This window comes from Odontesthes bonariensis, chromosome 5 (assembly GCF_027942865.1).
Source record: "Odontesthes bonariensis isolate fOdoBon6 chromosome 5, fOdoBon6.hap1, whole genome shotgun sequence".
NCBI classification, from domain to species: domain Eukaryota; kingdom Metazoa; phylum Chordata; class Actinopteri; order Atheriniformes; family Atherinopsidae; genus Odontesthes; species Odontesthes bonariensis.
In genome coordinates, this window is record NC_134510.1 from 23,468,499 (window position 1) to 23,484,700 (window position 16,202).

The following is a 16,202-nucleotide window of genomic DNA, read 5'->3' on the forward strand; positions in this document are numbered from 1 at the left end:
GTTTTATAAATAAGCTTTGGTCCTGAGCTGTGACCTCACAAATCAGAGAGACAAATACTACCTTAAAATGGCCCTCAAACCTCAATAGTATAGTATAGTATTCATTTATCTGACTGGTTATCGATCATATTGGCTCAACCATCCATAGATCAAATGTCAGGTGTGTAAAAGTGTGATTTCTTCGACCAAACTAATCCTGAATATTAAATGAGAAAACATGTGATATTATATCGGCAGTCAATACATCAGGCTTACATAGACCAATTGACTTGATGTGAATCACTATGATATTCCACAGAGTAAACTCTAATATATCTTTCAAATTAACCGTGGTCACAGGTGCTAATTGGACCTACAGGGACAAATCATTTGTAGGCCTGAAAGTCAAGCGCCATCCTAGATTGTTTCTTTGCTTTTCAGCATTTGAAATTAGCTCTGAAGAATCAGGTGGTAGTGGGGGACTGGCATGTCAGTGCAGGGGAACCGCACACTTCAAACTGAAACACATGACAAAGATATTTCCGATCGCGGAATCCTACTGAGACTCACGGTGTCCAGCTGAACTTTACACATTATTAGAACACTTCTTAATGGGCTACATATCAGGCTCACTATCATCTCAAAACACTTACAGTCAAGGCTGTCTGAAGCCAATGAAGGTGTTTCAGCTATTGCACAACCTGGTTTCAGTGACCTAATAATTGGCAAATACACTTTTAGTTGATCAGTTGATGACCCACAGCAGCTATGGACCGTTTGGGAACTGGATCAACCACTTTTTCCCAAATGACATGGTGACAGGTGAGCTTTATTTGATACATTAAGATTCAGAATAGCAATACCTACAGTACTGCTGAGAAGTCTAGGGTGTGTTGACTAAGCTGCCCATCATGGGAAGTGATACGGCATGGACATGTACTTAAAAACAGAAGCTGAAGAAAATTAAACTCTCACAGCTCTTTTACACTTTTATTTTCGCCTGAAGGAATGTTTTTCTTGAAGCGCTTCATTATCATAAGGCATTTTATTTTTTATTCCCCCATTTTTATTAGAAACACCCATTTCTTTTCCACGTGCTGACTTTGCTCGTTTTCCCCTCAGATCGATCAGAGTGTGTCCAGAGCAGAGATCGGAGACTTGGCTGAGTTTGTGAATCCGTGGTTAGGACCGTCTCTCTGGGCTGCTCATCTCAGAGAAGGTTGAGTTATCCATTTTGGGGTGGGAGGTAGGAAATCAACACATTTTCCTATGATGCGCTTCGTTTGAAATATCTTTTTAAAATGTTATGGCACCTCCTCGAAATATTGTAGAGCCTCGCATCAGGGTCAACAACAAACAACACGACCTGGTTCCATCTCCGCAGGAGACGGTGAGGCAATGCTGCGAGACTTTCATGCATCAGGAGTTCACATACGACCTGGTGAACTTCAACAGTGAGCATTTTGATGGTGATTCAGTTTAGATAGGTTTCTTTGTAGATTCATTTGTCAACTGAAAAGTAATAATGACCCTGAAATATGTTGATAATCAGTTCATAGTCCTAGTCATTTTTAACAAACACCTGACTTCTGATGTGAAAATATACTCCCCCCCCCCCCCCCCCCATCATCTCACAGTAAATTATGTATTTCAGAGTTTGTGCAACTGTACAAAAGCTTGAACAAAACAGGGGAATCGATAATCTACGTGATTTACCATTAATTTCCTTTTTCCAATTTCAAGCTTCCCTTCGAGAATAACAATGAAGCTCATATGGATTCAGCTCAAACTCTGCAGAAGATAACGCAACAACGAATAGACACAAGTTTAAGATCCGTGTTGCTTTTTATCCGCCACACTGCCTTTGTCAATGAGCAAATAAAACTTGTCTGCAGCCGCTTTTGTTTCAACACGTCGAGTTCGACCACCGGCTTAATAATGTTCCTGTGTGTCCTTTTTCACCCACAAAATCCGTAGCCCGCTCTATTAAAGGCCAAAAAAAAAAAAATTACCAACAAAGTAAGACTCAGGAAACTATGTTTGCTCTTGTTTATTAAGACTTCAAGAATGTCAATAAAAGCATTTCTATACAGTAGGAAGGCTGAGGAGGCCAACGCACAGACACAATGACCTTCTGCTATTCTCCCCGTTGATAATGACCCAGACACAGACACACTGCCCATCAGCCAGACCTCTAATGAAGCCAAACATTCTCTATCATCTACTAATAACCCCCACGCAGCTGCAGGAGCCATGCACAGGCCAGTGTCTTATGAATGCAAGAAGGGGAACAAAGCTTTGGGCGGACGGGGCGCAGAAAGCATCCTGTTTTATCGATCCGACACTACCCGATGGCACATGGTGACAGCTACATTCTTGTTCTTCAGTCCCAAAACGCACAAAAACAAAGAGTTTTGGAGAAAAGAAAACACACAAACAGTGCAAAACATTTCACTCTAACAATCAATCTTTTTGTTGGACTCATTTCTGAAGCTGTTGCCGCGTTGCTACACTCGCACAGTTACACACACACACACACTTGCAAGGGTGGTATTTTTCCAGAGATAGGATAGGTAAACTCATTTCTCATTTCTTAATTGGTATAAAAATTCCACCCTTTTTCTCCCCTCTCAGCAACCCCTCCGGGGGAATGCAGATTAATTGTCCTCTAAGTCCTCATAATACACACCCCCACCTCCCTTCACATATACACATACATCCTCGGCTAGAAGACATGCACCTCGACTCTCTGTGGACTCCAGTTGTCCACAGTCGGGATCCCATTCCTACTAGTTTACTCTTGCTTTTACTCCTGCCTTCACATCACTGACTCAGCCTGACAATGTACCCATACAGTTGGTCTGAGAAGGCCTGAAGAGAGAATTTATCTTGCACCCTTCTCCTCCCAGCTTGTCCCATGTCCCTGCGGAGGTGCGGCTCCATGACGAGCCTCTCCATGGCCTTGGAGAAGGCCTCTGCCGTGGGTTCGCACAGGAAGCCCGTCTCCCCGTCTGACACACTCTCCAGGGGTCCCCCAGAGTTCACAGCGATAACAGGGCAGCAGCAATACATGGCCTCCACAGGAACTATCCCAAAATGTTCTCTGCTGGGGGTGTAGAGCACTGCGGTGCTGCCCTGCAGCAGCGCCACCTTCAGGGAATCAGAAGGAGAACGCAGGAAAGTGACACAGTCCTCCAAGTGGAGCTGCTCTGCCAAGTCTTTCAGTTCAGTGTAGTGTTGAACGTTCTCTGTAACACGGTCGTCGTAGCCCCCTGCAACCACCAGGTGAATGCCCGCCCTCTGAGCAGGGGACAGGCTGCACCTCAGGACTGCCAGTGCCTCCAGAGCCAGGCCCAAGTTCTTCTTCCTCTCGTATCGGTTCAGGGACAAAAACAGGCAGGAGGTGCCCTCAGGGAGCAGGCCTTCCAGGTCCTGTGTTTCAGTAGATGACTGGTCAAAGGTACGTGTGTTGAGGGAAGGGTAGAGGACATCTGTCTGGACTCTGCTCAGACTGTGAAAGGTCTGCCTGAAGATGCCTGCGGTGAACTGGCTGTTTACCAGAATCTAAGAGGAAGTACAGAGAGATTAGTTCGTGTGGAACTCGGATATCACTGGTTCTTTAATTCCCTTTGAGTTGGATACAGCCTGAGGTTTGTCATTATCCTAAAGTCTCAGCAAAAATCAAAATGCCATTTCAGTTCTATCAGGGCCCTGAGCTTTTACACCTGCTGTACTTTAAACTAATAATTGGCACTATGCTGCCACCAAGTTGAAGAGGAGTCAGTAGTTGTCATGAAATAGTCAAATATCTCTTTTTCAACATTTGATACGTTTCCCGTGTTATATGGTGAAAAGAATTATTGCTTCATTGGATTTGCTAATCGCTGTATTTTGTTTTTAAGCATCACGTAGCACCTGATTTACGTTCTGTCTGAGTCGGTCTTTAGATTCAAACAGAATTCAGACAGAACCTGCAGATCGCCCAGAAACTGACCGATGCTGAGAGCACCCCGACAGCTGTGTGGACAGTCCTTGTGCACAAGGAGCCCTTTTTTGATGGAGTGCTGGTGCTCCTTCGCTGCTGTGTCAAATCAACAATTTGAGGGCCGTCTTCTCTCTAACATTTGCAACTGGTACAAAATGCAGCCACTTGTTGTTGTTTTTTTTGTTTTTTTATGTAACACCAGTTGTTGGCCTCACTAAATCTTCTAAGGCTCTGCGTGGTCGGACTCAACCTCACCCAGATGGAGTTTCATATCAGAATACGTCAGATAAAACACTGAAGTTGACTAATCACACAGTTTTAGAGGTGATCATACCTCTGTAGTGACATACAATTCATATAGAGCCCAACATCTTCATTTTGCCAATTATTGTGTTATGACTGGAACATTATTTTGCTACTTTTAGAGATTTTACCAATTGACTGCAGACATAGACTCCACCTGACACCCTCAGGTAGAGATCCTCTGAACTTTCTCAAATCTTTTGGAAAAGACCACACAGCATTTACTATCAGCTTTATTAACAATCGCAATGTTAAGTGCGCTGAAATTAATTTTTCTTTGTAAATGGCCCTTACATATTTAACTGGAACTATTAACATGCTCTAAGTATTCCAAGGCCACTCATGGTCAGGTTTTAAAAGGTGTTAAAATGGTTTCATTATTTTTTAACTTTTCTAAAATCTTGAATGAAATAAAAGAAGACAATCAGACTATGTTGAATGAGCCGGCTGTCCACCCTCAGCCGCTACATACCATATCCGCCATGCCAGTGGTGCGTTCCTCCAGCCAGTCAATGGGAGCTCTGTAAAGTTTCTTTAAGGCCGACGTCCTCTGGGTCAGCAGCTGGTCCGGGAAGTGACAGTAGAACAGAACTTTCTTCCTCTGACGGGACAGTCGCAGCACCGGTATGCACACCGACACCTGAGGTCAAATCAAACAACAGAAAAAAAGAACTGAAAATAGCTCCAGAAAGGAAGACACACCGATGTCAACAATCTAAGAGACTGCTATATCTATTACACTGATGGCGACAGATGAGCGACAGTTAACTTACCTGATCACAAAAGATGACATCATACTCCACACCACTGAGGAAGACCAGGTAAACAGCCACATAGATCATCCTCAAGTACGCACACAGGGCATGCAGGTAGCCAAACACACTGGTGGGTAACCAGTCACCCACACATACCTATGAGAGGAGTGGATAATATATGTGTGTTTTTTTTAGTAACCATCACATGCTGTGTTGTATAATTTTGCATCCAAAAGTAAAAGGTGTCACAACACACCACCGGCAGGTCTGGGTCCAGAGTCTCAGAGAAGCAGTGTGTGGGGTCATGATGGGCCGTCCAGATCTGAACACTGCATCCCTTAGACTTCAGGGCAACAGCAGCATCAACCACCAGCCGCTCTGCACCTCCAATACCAAGGTCCGGGTGGAGAAACACTACCCGCGCCATTCTGAACACTGAAATATAGTATCCAAAGAGACAATGACAGTGTTTTAAATCCAGTAAAAAAAAAAAAAAAACACACGGGACTCTAAATCATTAGAAATGACTAACTGTGTCCAAACCATGTAAAAGTTAATGATGATGGAAACGACATACAACGCGCCCGGGCTCCAGCAGAAAGTACCTGGGATTCATGAATATCGAGGTCGAGAGGGAAATCTTTCACAGCTAAATTAGTGACAAAAGTTTCTTTTGAAAAAGAAATTAGGTTCTGTCACATATCAGTTATAGCTTTAGCCGACTTTAAAGCATTATACATCTTCTGGAAACCAGACTGTGTCGATCAACATCCTGTGGCACTGTGCCGTCTGAAATTGGGAAAATCTCAAGCTAGAATACAAATTAGAAATTTGAGGCAGAAGGCTTGGTTTACATGACTATGGATTCAAACCTGTGTAGCTCGCAACCGTGTAAGTTAGCTAAATTAACGGACAGTCGCATTTGCATCGTAACAGCACAACCACATCTAATTTAATATTAAATACGTTTGTTACCTTTCAATTTCTCCACTACCCTGTCTAAGTTTGGAAACCTGTGATGGGGTTTTAAGCGAGAAACACTGTCAAGAAATGCTGACGATAAGACGCCATTTTGGCTCACATTAACCGTTGCGACATAGCTACTCAAGCTTCATATTTGAACCACAATGGCAACAGTTTCCTTCCTTGTGATAGATGCGCTTCCTGTGTGAGACACGTCTCTCTCAGAGTGAAGGTGGTCAGTTATTTTGCCTTGTAAGTAATGCATCAATTTAAGTTATAATTCTCTTTAGTTTTGGAAAAAAATACTTTCAAAAAATAAATTGTGTGATATATCGTCAACAAAAAACTCCTAAAAGGTTCATTTATTCCAAATTTTGTATTGAATTGATTCAGTCGATCGGGCTTCTATTCGGTCACCTTTGCTGGTCTTGCATTTGGCAGTCGTGTCCTTTTTAGACAAACGTCAGCTTTGTGGGATCTCTTCTCAAGTTTTGACCAAATTGAAAACTGACTGTCTGCCGTTAATTTGACGTGGACATCATCTTGAAGAGGGGCTCAGGGTTTCGGCTTACATCGGGATAAAATACAGCAACATGGTAATATTCTTCAACTCCATCCGAAACTACTGGTTTTATTGAAGCTAACTAGCTCTGTTACACTAATTTAGACCCCGTGTTAGCGTTTTGCTATCGGTTAGCTGACTGCTAACTTTGGTTCATCATCTGTGGACGTGGCTCTTTTTCTTGAACTAGAATTAGCCACAAGCACACATTTAAGACCCACTTAGCTCTGTATTCATTCATTTTAATGTGTGTGTGTGAACGCATTAGATGAAGACTAGCCATGTGGTACTGATAGTTACACTGGGCAAGGCCTTTGCCACCAGTATCTGAGATAATACAGTAGTAAAGAGTACAGTATGGTGAAAAGTGGGATGGCTATTCATGATTAGAACAACCTGTGGCAATGATTTAAAAGATTTTTTCCTTTGACTGTACGTTTGAGTGTGATAAGTGAGATATATTGAAGTTTAATCCTACTAATGTGAATTTATTCTTATTTCAGCCTGGACCAGCAGCAAGCGCAACTAATGTTGGGGCATCTAGCCGTTCCCCCAGCAAGACGGTGGCTCCACGCGCAGCAGGCTCCACAGTCAGGCAGAGGTACACACACAATCATTGAACTTTCAATGTTTTCAAAATCTCACCTGACCAAGTCAGGCTGTCACAATCGCGATCTCTCAGTCCTCATTGGGTTGTCAGTTTAACTGGGCTCTTCTGTCAATTATTACTGTTTGCAGATCGTAGTGTAACGATACATGAAAGGCTCCTAGCAAAGTAGACAGATCTGTAAGCATCAAACATAGAAATGAAAGCAACATCTCTGTTTTGGCTCTTATGGTGCGTTCAGACCGGACGCGGTGCAAATTTTCGCATCGCGTTACGGTGCGTTCAGACCGGAATTGTCCTCGCGACGTGATTACATACAAAGTCAATACAAAGACGCGAATAGACGTGGATTCGATTTGGCAGCACGAATGAGGCGGCGCGAATGAGGCGAATACCGCCGCCCGAATGACAAGACGCGAATTCGCGCGAGTTCAGAAAATCCAACTTTGGCGAAATATTCGCGTCACGACAGCCTATCAGCGTTGAGATTCTGGACGACAGTGACGGGGAGACAGATGGACAGGCGCTCCGCAGCTGAAATGGAGCGCCTGTAGTTGGTGTCCTGCCGAGAGATCACGGCACCGATCCTCCCGAGCAGGTCATCAAACTGGGTCCTGGTGAGCCTGAAATACCGCTGGAAGCGGCCGACATCCAGACGCAACTCCTGGAGAAGGCGGTGAAATTCTCCGAGCTGAGTGCGCCTCCAGATGATGTCACTGACCCAGACACGACTCCATTTCAGCTGCGGAGCGCCTGTCCATCTGTCTCCGGTGAGTGGCAGATAAATCAATTAAAAAGATCCCGGGACGCATGACGTCACTGTCGTCCAGAATCTCAAGGCTGATAGGCTGTCGTGACGCGAATATTTCGCCAAACTTGGATTTTCTGAATTCGCGTCTTGTCATTCGCGCAGCGGTATTCGCGTCATTCGCGCCGCCTCAAAACCATCAATAGCGCCACCGGCTCGAATTTGCGTCTATTCGCGTCTTTGCATTGACTTTGTATGTAATCACGTCGCGCGAAAAATTCGCACCGCGTCCGGTCTGAACGCACCGTTAAACTTAATTTGCCCGTATGGGCGCGGGCAGATATGATATAAATAATAACACAGAACTTTGGCTGCAGCTATGATTAAGCAAACTGAGTCATCCATCCTTATGAAGTTAGTTGAATTAACACCATTTTACCACCAAAGTTAGTTACAAATGGCCTACTCCAAGTTACTTGGCTTTCATTTTGCATTTGGGTTCAAATTAAAACGCTTCAACTGTTGAAGCTGCGGTCTGCAACTTTTTTTTTAGTCATATTAGCTTGAACTGTCATGGGATTCTGGAAGTAGAATATTAAATAGGCCGTTTAGGAAAAATCCCGAATTCTGTAGCTGCCTCTGAAGCCTGTAATCATGCTTGCAAAAATCGAGCGCTCCCGGCTGTTTTTAACCAATCACGTTAGGTTTATTATTGATCTATTATCTGAGCAGAAAAGTCACCAACCACGTCTTCCATGCTGAGCGTGAGTCTGCCCCCAGCTTGTGTGCGCGCACACTGGTGTGAACTCACGTGCACAACCTCGTCCACAGAGGGGGAGGGACCTGAAAGTTGTATCAGTTCGAATTTTCCGACTTTAGACTCGGAATTTTGAAAACCTGCCGACGGCAGCTTTGAGGTGCAGTTGTGAAAATTAGAAGCTGAGCTTAAAATGAGCAGATTTCAGCACAGATTTTTTTTACTTGGGCGCTATTAAAGCATTGCAGGGGAAAGGGAGTATTGGCTGAACTTCAAACGGTGAGATTAGTGGTGGAAGTGTGATTCTTGTTTGATGCAGCTGATTTTATACAGAACAGAAGTTTGCGCAAACTAGTTGGGATTAGATCAAATAATTGTAATCCGACAGTTGGAGGATAACTTTGACAGGCCGAGATCCAAGCAGCCAGTGAAAAGTTGTCAAACCCTCCACTGGTGAATACACATTGATGGAGACCCTAGATTGGCGATAAAGGTACCTTAAGGTCTTCACACTTTGATAATTTCATTTCAGCACCTGTAAGAGATTATGGGCTGATGTTAACGCTCTCCCTGTAAGAATGGTAGGTCGTTTTATGGTTAGTCGTTTTACGGAGACACTTACACTCTTTAATAGTAGCAGTTGTATTAGCATCAACGCTTGGCTTGTTCACTGTACAGAGAATACTTTTAAAATGCCCTCAGTGTTGACGCTGCCTTCCATGTCCTCGTGTCTTTGAAAAGTTTTTTTTTTTTAAAAACAGTCCGATAGCCAGCGCCACTTCTCTGTTCGAGGGTTGAGTAGTCGCCCTCTGATCGAAAGACCAGTGGCTCCACACCCAACTGCAGGCGCCGAAGTGTCCTTTAGCAAGAATCTGAATCCGACATTGCCCCTGATATCCTTATCGATGTGTGACAGAGAGCAAACCTATAAGAAGAAGCCCTGTGTAAACCCATCTGTGAGTGAGAAATACCGTTTTAAAGCCCCGTAGAACCCAAAAGGCGCTTTGGAAGTGTAGACCATAAACCATTGACTTTTTGTGCACCCTCCACAGATCAAAGCAGATAGATGTTGTTCCGTGAAGTTAATCAGTGTGTAATCAGAGGCTCACTGTAGCCTCTCTCTCATTATTACCCATTACTACCATCCTCTTCATTACCTCATTAACCTCTGTTTAATATCCTCACATGAGTGAAGCAGCCATGAATCAATCTGCTTCTTTATCACCAGCCACTGTATTTGTATTAGAATTACATTCTTGACATGGGGTGTACTCTGCCCTGATTAATTATTATTATTTACTTATTTTTACTTTAATGATTTCTAAATGTTAATGATCTAAAACAACAAAATTTGGTTGTGCCCCCTTTAGTGACCATTCTCTTTCTAAAGATAAATGTTTTCTGTAACATGGCTCCATCGGTATGAAATAAGGTGATATTCCAAAAGGAAGGGTTTTAACGGGTGGTGGATACAACGGGTGATGCGTTTCATTTGTGTGTGTGTGTGTGTGTATGTGTATATCACAGAAAGGCTACCAGCAGCGGTACACGCAGCGGTGGCAGGACCACGGGATCCGCAGGCACCGGTGGCATGTGGCGCTTCTACACTGAAGACTCACCAGGCCTCAAAGTGTGAGTACATTTTTATAAAAGCAGCCACTATAAAGCAGCTGCATCCGTACACTCATAAATTTAGCCCCTGACATTTTAACTTGCTCCACGTAAACGTGTTTATCTCCAGTGTTTCCGACACTTGAGAAGTTTAATGGTGGGAAATTGGGCAGACGTGACTCTCTGGTAAAACAAATGATGTATGAGCGGTGGATCAGCTTGATTTCAGCGTATGAGCCCACACACACATAATTATGTGTTAGAGTGCATGCTTAGAAAACACTCGTCCCCAAGTTATGTTCTCCTACATCCTCGCCCCTGATATTAGAAAAGGCATCCTGTCTCCTGGCCATAGCCAGTCATGGTTGATCAATGGTGCTGTGGTTGTTATCGAGTGCGTCTCTCCAGCAGTCAAAGGAGGGCAGGCTCGCTATACAGTGGTGTATATCGAGTGCATGTTTGTTCCTGCGTTAGACGCCGGCCTCAAAGCTTCATTAAAGGATCCACTCTGAAAGGTCAACTCAATTACAGCCTTCTGACAGGGAGAGGAGGGGGGCTGTGGAGGAGAAGGTTGGCATGGCAATGCTGCTACTTAGTGATGCACTCCTCTCCCCCCCCCCCCCCCCCCTCTCAGAGCCTCCTTCAGAGATGAGAGCCCCTCCTTGTTTCCAAATCTCATCAATAAAATCAGCCTTTCCGTTAAGATGCTCACTCTGGTTGGTTACAGCAAGTGGTGGGGTTTGTGTGTTAATGTGGGTATTAATCAGTGTCTCATTGTTGTGACAGCGGCCCCGTGCCAGTGCTGGTGATGAGTCTCTTGTTTATTGCCTCGGTCTTCATGCTTCACATCTGGGGGAAGTACACCCGCTCTTAAACGCTGCCTGATGACCTTTGACCCTGCGCCTCGGCTTCTTAAAACTTGGACCTGGACCAAACAACAAATGAACAAGTTCCAAGTTCCCTCCTCATCCGTCACTACAACACACAAATTGGAATTTTTTTTGTGACCATTTTATGAATACAAGATCTTAATCTGCATCAGACTTTGGCAGCCACCTTGCTGATTCCTCCCATCATCGTGGGTTTTCCCCTCGATGGGTGAGCGGCAGGAAGCTGTACCAACTCGGCTCAGATGTGATGTCCTCTATCCAACAGTGTTCGCTCTGTGGCTGCATGAAGAGACAGTGCAGTGCCCAAGGACTCTTTCTGTTTTCACGCCGCCAGCAAACATCTATCCTCATAACCTGAATTAATTTTTTTTTGTTTTGTTAACAGCATTTGTACAAAATGTAATTGTAAAATTGTACAATAAAAAGTGAAAAAAAAAAAGTGTGCTTTGAAATGTCTTTTATTTTGTTGTTTTACATAAACAATCTTGTTTTTAGTGGGGTTTTTTAACCGTCTGTATCCATCGCCACAGTACTGAAAGCCACACATATTTCCAATATACCTTTTCATACGTTTGTTTTTGCTGCTTTTAGAACAACACGGGTACTGAAACCACAAATTTAAGGACGTTTCACCCAGTGTTTAAACAATATGCAGCTGCGTGCTGTTGAAGGTTTTGGCTTAAACTCTCTTTTATTAGTGTCCTTTTTGATTTAAGCTTTTGTAAGCAGCTTTAATGATCCAATCATGTCATCCTACGCTTTTACATGTACATATTAGTTTATCTCCTGCTGGTTATTGTGTCTTATCTACATCAGCTGATAGCCAACACTTGTTTAGAGTATACATGCAGCGGCTGCTTTACAGAGATGTGTGACTGGATCAAAGTTAACTTCTCAGTATGCATACCTCTGTAGAGATTCACAGGCAACAGTCTCCAGCATGGACTACCGGAGGGTTTGTTATCACCACCTGTGCTGAAGCCTTTTTTCTGCCACCCTCTATAATTGCAGGCAGGAAAAAGTAATAAGTCTCCAAAGTGTCAGAGAAATTCCAGAAGGCAAACAACACACAGGTCATCGAAATCATTATTCTGAGAAATTACCTGCCTTTAATATCATCACGCATTAAGTATACGTTCCAAACTTGTTTCTAAAAAAAAAAAAGTTGGGGTGCTGAGCTAAATGTATATTTAAAAACGGAACGCAATGGATTTTATTGAGTAAACCCAAAATAAGACGGTGAAAATGATAAAACTGTTTATTTTAAATGAGAAACGAGCAACAGGTTTCAAACAAAGTCGGGGCAGAGGCGACAAAAGACCGACAGGTTTTGGACTGCTGCAAACTGTGTTAATTTAATGAATTAATTATCAACAACAGGTTAGTAACAATAATGGTTTGTTTGAAAACTCCCAGAAGCAAAGCCTCGGAGGGGTTCGCCACCGACAGAATGAAGGCCAATGATTGAACAATTTAAAAATGTGTCATTTCGAGGACTTCGTTATCTATGGCGCTCAACGTCGTTTAAAGATTTAGAAAATCGGGAGAAATCCCTGTGTACAAAGGACAAGGACAAAAAAAACACCCCATGCATGTAAGGTTGGTTTGTGATTCTAAACTGACCTCAGGTGTAAGTGTGATCATGCATGGTCGTTGGTGTCTGTGTTCGCCTTGTGATGGGCCGGCCACCCGTCCGGTGGGTGCACCGCCAATGGCAGCCGAAACACTAGTGATGAGCAGCTCAGATTCCATATTAAAGATGAGTGGGGAAGCATTTCACTGATATTCAAAACTACCAAAGTTTGTCCTCGAAGTTCTCTTCCAGTGTTTACTAACAGAGAGTTCAAAGTCTCAGTTTCAACAGTGGATGTTGTGTCTCCATGCTATTATTCATTAAATGTACGTTTAAGATTAGATTTGATTTCATTCTGTACTAATTAATATTTTTCTAAGCAAACCAACGTTTTTGGAAACAGGGTTGCGCCTTTTTTGTCCCCTCTTTCTCACCAACTGTCCCTGTGAATCTGGACTTCTATTTGAATGAAGTTTATCTATAAGCGGTTTCTTTGGACAGATATTCTCAGTACATTGTAACTCATTTATACTTAAAACCTGATTTGTTTTGCGTGTGTATTTGTGCTTATATGATCACTTAAACTTAAACTGAGTTTGCCAGGTGTTTGGCCTTCTTTTCCTGAGGGGGGCGCTGCAGACTACTTTCTGGATCTTATTGACTCAGCAGTTGGTAACTACAGTGTGAGACTCTTCTCGCTCAGGGATGGAAATGAAAACATTCTGTATAGTGAGTCTGAATAAACATCTTTTATGGTCTAAAGCTTTTCTACAGTTGTACAGTTTACAGACATTCAGTCTGTTTGATAATCGAGGTCTTCACGCCCACACTTAGTTTTAGATAAAAGTCACAGTGAGATTCTTTTTTCTGTTCATAATAATCTGAACTGTGTGGAACCTTCAGGTGAATCTCTTTTCTTTTATTGGGGAGTAAAGTGTAGATGCTCCCAGGATGTTTTAAAGCTGTAGAAGTTGGAGAACCTGCATCACCAGGTTATCTATGTTGAATATGAAACCACACGCTGGCACGGCTTGTGCTCGTGTGTGTTTTTGTATGTGTGTGCGTACTTGTACCTTGTGTTAAACGTAGCATTGATGTCCTGTTCATTAATTCATTCCGTTGCTATGGCTCTGCTTTCCGAAAGGCTTCCAGCGTTCGTGGCAAACTCGTGTGCCACTGCCACACAGGCTCCCTGACGCTCCCGTCCCACTCACACACACAGATACCCTCGCAAACCCTATGGCCCAATTCACGGTGGCACAACACGGCAGTGAGCCAGAATAATTCAACAAAACAATTAAATATGAAGGAGCCACGGCAAAGCTGTCCCTCGGTGTTCAGGAGTCAAACAAGCTGTGGTCCTCCCTTCTGCTCCAACCTGTAGTTCCAAATTCCCCCTGACACTGTCTATACAAGTCAGCTCACTGTTTCACTCAGGGGTAAAAAAAGGGAAAAAATAACTGTCAGCACCAAATTTATGTACGTATTTAGATTTTTGTCTTGCTTTTTCTGGGCCTTCCTTTGTTATGATTGGATTATTTAGGGGCTATGACTCTATTTCCTTTAAGACTTTAGATGTGATTGCAAATACCCATCTGTGTTAGTTCCAGGAGATTGCTGAATTTTATCCTGAGGAAAGTCGTTTACTGGGATGTTGGTCTTCGAGATGAACGATAAGACGTTTGCTATGTGTCTGCAACTTGGAAAATGGGCCTTCATAGTTATTTGTGCAAAAACAAAAAAAAATCATAGTTAAGTATTACAGACCGTTACAAGTTGACAAACTGAAAATAAAAAAGTGCAGCAGGGGAATTTTATGCATAAAAGCTACAATTCATTCTATGGTTGGAAGTCAGAATCTCCAGTCTCACAGGAAGGAACAATCAAAGAAAACACCATCAAAATGCATCAAAAACACATCATCTGCCCCTTATCATTTCTGTGCAAATCGGACTTTAGACTATGGACTTTTTTTGCTCCCCTTCAGCTCTGCTGTTCAGTGAACAACCTGTCGTTTGACAAGCATTTTATTCTGCAAGAAAAAGCAACAAACCTGTGGAATGGCTGTGTTCTTTTCTGACTTTCAATCATGAACAGCCCAGAAATGACTGAGGCAAAGTGAATGCAGCATTAGCCTCCAAAAAGAGCCAAAGGATAACCAGTTATCATTGTTTAAACCACCATGTAGAAGTGAATTATTCATGCGGAGGAGATTATTTATTTCCACAACATCAAAGTTGCATCAGAAGAGATCAATAAACATCAGTCACACAGCAACATGCATGTAAGGCTACAAGCAAAGCATGTATCTATCTGAGGATTCTACTTAAATCATCCAGAACAGGCACATCTAAGGTGATGTTTGTCTTGTGGAAAGAAGGAGAGGAGTGAGAGACAGGAGGAGGAGAAAAAGAAAACGAAAAGCTGCTTTTCGTGAGAGCACTTCCTCTCCGTGTCTTTTCACCAGAAACCCATATCCTGTGAGGAAACCACATGCTTTTACAAGGGATGGTCCCTTACATACAGAGAGGAGAACATGCACACTCACACACACACACACACTGATGAGTACTGAAAACAAGTCACATGTTGCCAGAGCTACATGACACATGTTTCTCTCTAGTTTTACTGGTAAAAGAAACCGTTACACTCGTCTTGTTTGGGCCACTCTCACTCATCCGTCACACATGCTCAGAGATGTGCCATCCTGCTGATAAACACACTAACATACTTTCAGGATATTGGGTGCAGCAGAGGGCTTGTGATTTGAAACTTTCCTCTCAACGACTGAGCAGAACAATCCTTCTGCAGATGAAAGCGAGTGCCTAGTGTTGCATGCAGTTATGTCCACTGCGTGTGTGTATTTCTTTGAACAAATTACCTGGTTGGTAAAGCGTGGAAAGGCTAGACATACGGGTGGAATCGATCCATGCTCACTGACCAATTGAGTCCCGAGGGATGTCCAAAAACTTACTGATGTTCGGATATCAGTGGCAGGATCTGAACTGTAAAATAGCACAGGGGCTGTACGCAGGCTTGTCAGCAATATGAGCTGTTGTATGGGGTGGAGTGCTCAGAGGAATCGGTATTCACCTCTTTCACTTAAGTAAATGGAGCAGTTAAACAAGAAAAATCTGTTCAAAAATGTACCCTGCAGCAAAAGTTCTAGCTTTATGTTAACTGGAAATGTTAATGCGCGTATTCTCTTGAAACAGAGACGATGTGCAATTTTGGCCTCAGTGAACGGCGAACCCTGCGATTACGGGACAAAAACCTCCACGTCACGAGCCACAGCTGGCCCGAACACTTTTATCACTCATAAAGTGTAAGACACATTTGAGCAGTGTGGTGATCCAGGGCTCCAGTACATTCTGAACACTCCATGTTCTGTTGTTATGCTTCTATACAGGCACCTGCGTCATGTAGTTTTATGTGCTTGTGGTACGTAGTGCATTGGGAAATGTTTACC

General features: G+C 43.2%; 2 protein-coding genes across 4 annotated transcripts in view; one reads left to right on the top strand and one right to left on the bottom strand.

The window, feature by feature from the left end:
- Positions 1-1,997: 1,997 nt before the first annotated feature.
- alg2 (ALG2 alpha-1,3/1,6-mannosyltransferase) overlaps positions 1,998-16,202 on the bottom strand; it is a 71,757-nt gene continuing 57,552 nt past the window's right edge. The window contains exons 1-5 of one of the 3 annotated variants that reach the window (XM_075465429.1): positions 5,628-5,979; positions 5,279-5,457; positions 5,041-5,178; positions 4,740-4,907; positions 1,998-3,543 (exon numbers count right to left, since the gene is read on the bottom strand). In XM_075465429.1, coding sequence (XP_075321544.1) covers positions 2,803-3,543; positions 4,740-4,907; positions 5,041-5,178; positions 5,279-5,449 — 1,218 coding nt within the window. In that variant the 5' untranslated portion in view covers positions 5,450-5,457; positions 5,628-5,979 and the 3' untranslated portion in view covers positions 1,998-2,802. The other 2 variants (XM_075465428.1, XM_075465430.1) reach the window with 2 other exon arrangements.
- On the top strand, positions 6,437-11,578 carry sec61b (SEC61 translocon subunit beta). Its single transcript, XM_075465427.1, has 4 exons — positions 6,437-6,581; positions 7,051-7,148; positions 10,187-10,291; positions 11,057-11,578. Exons 1-4 carry the CDS (start codon positions 6,579-6,581, stop codon positions 11,142-11,144), a joined length of 294 nt encoding a protein of 97 aa, XP_075321542.1. The 5' UTR covers positions 6,437-6,578; the 3' UTR covers positions 11,145-11,578.

Coding starts and splice junctions, on each gene's coding strand:
- sec61b (XM_075465427.1), top strand. Junction 7,149..10,186: donor GGCTCCACAGTCAGGCAGAG/GTACACACACAA, acceptor TGTATATCACAG/AAAGGCTACCAGCAGCGGTA. Junction 10,292..11,056: donor GACTCACCAGGCCTCAAAGT/GTGAGTACATTT, acceptor TTGTTGTGACAG/CGGCCCCGTGCCAGTGCTGG.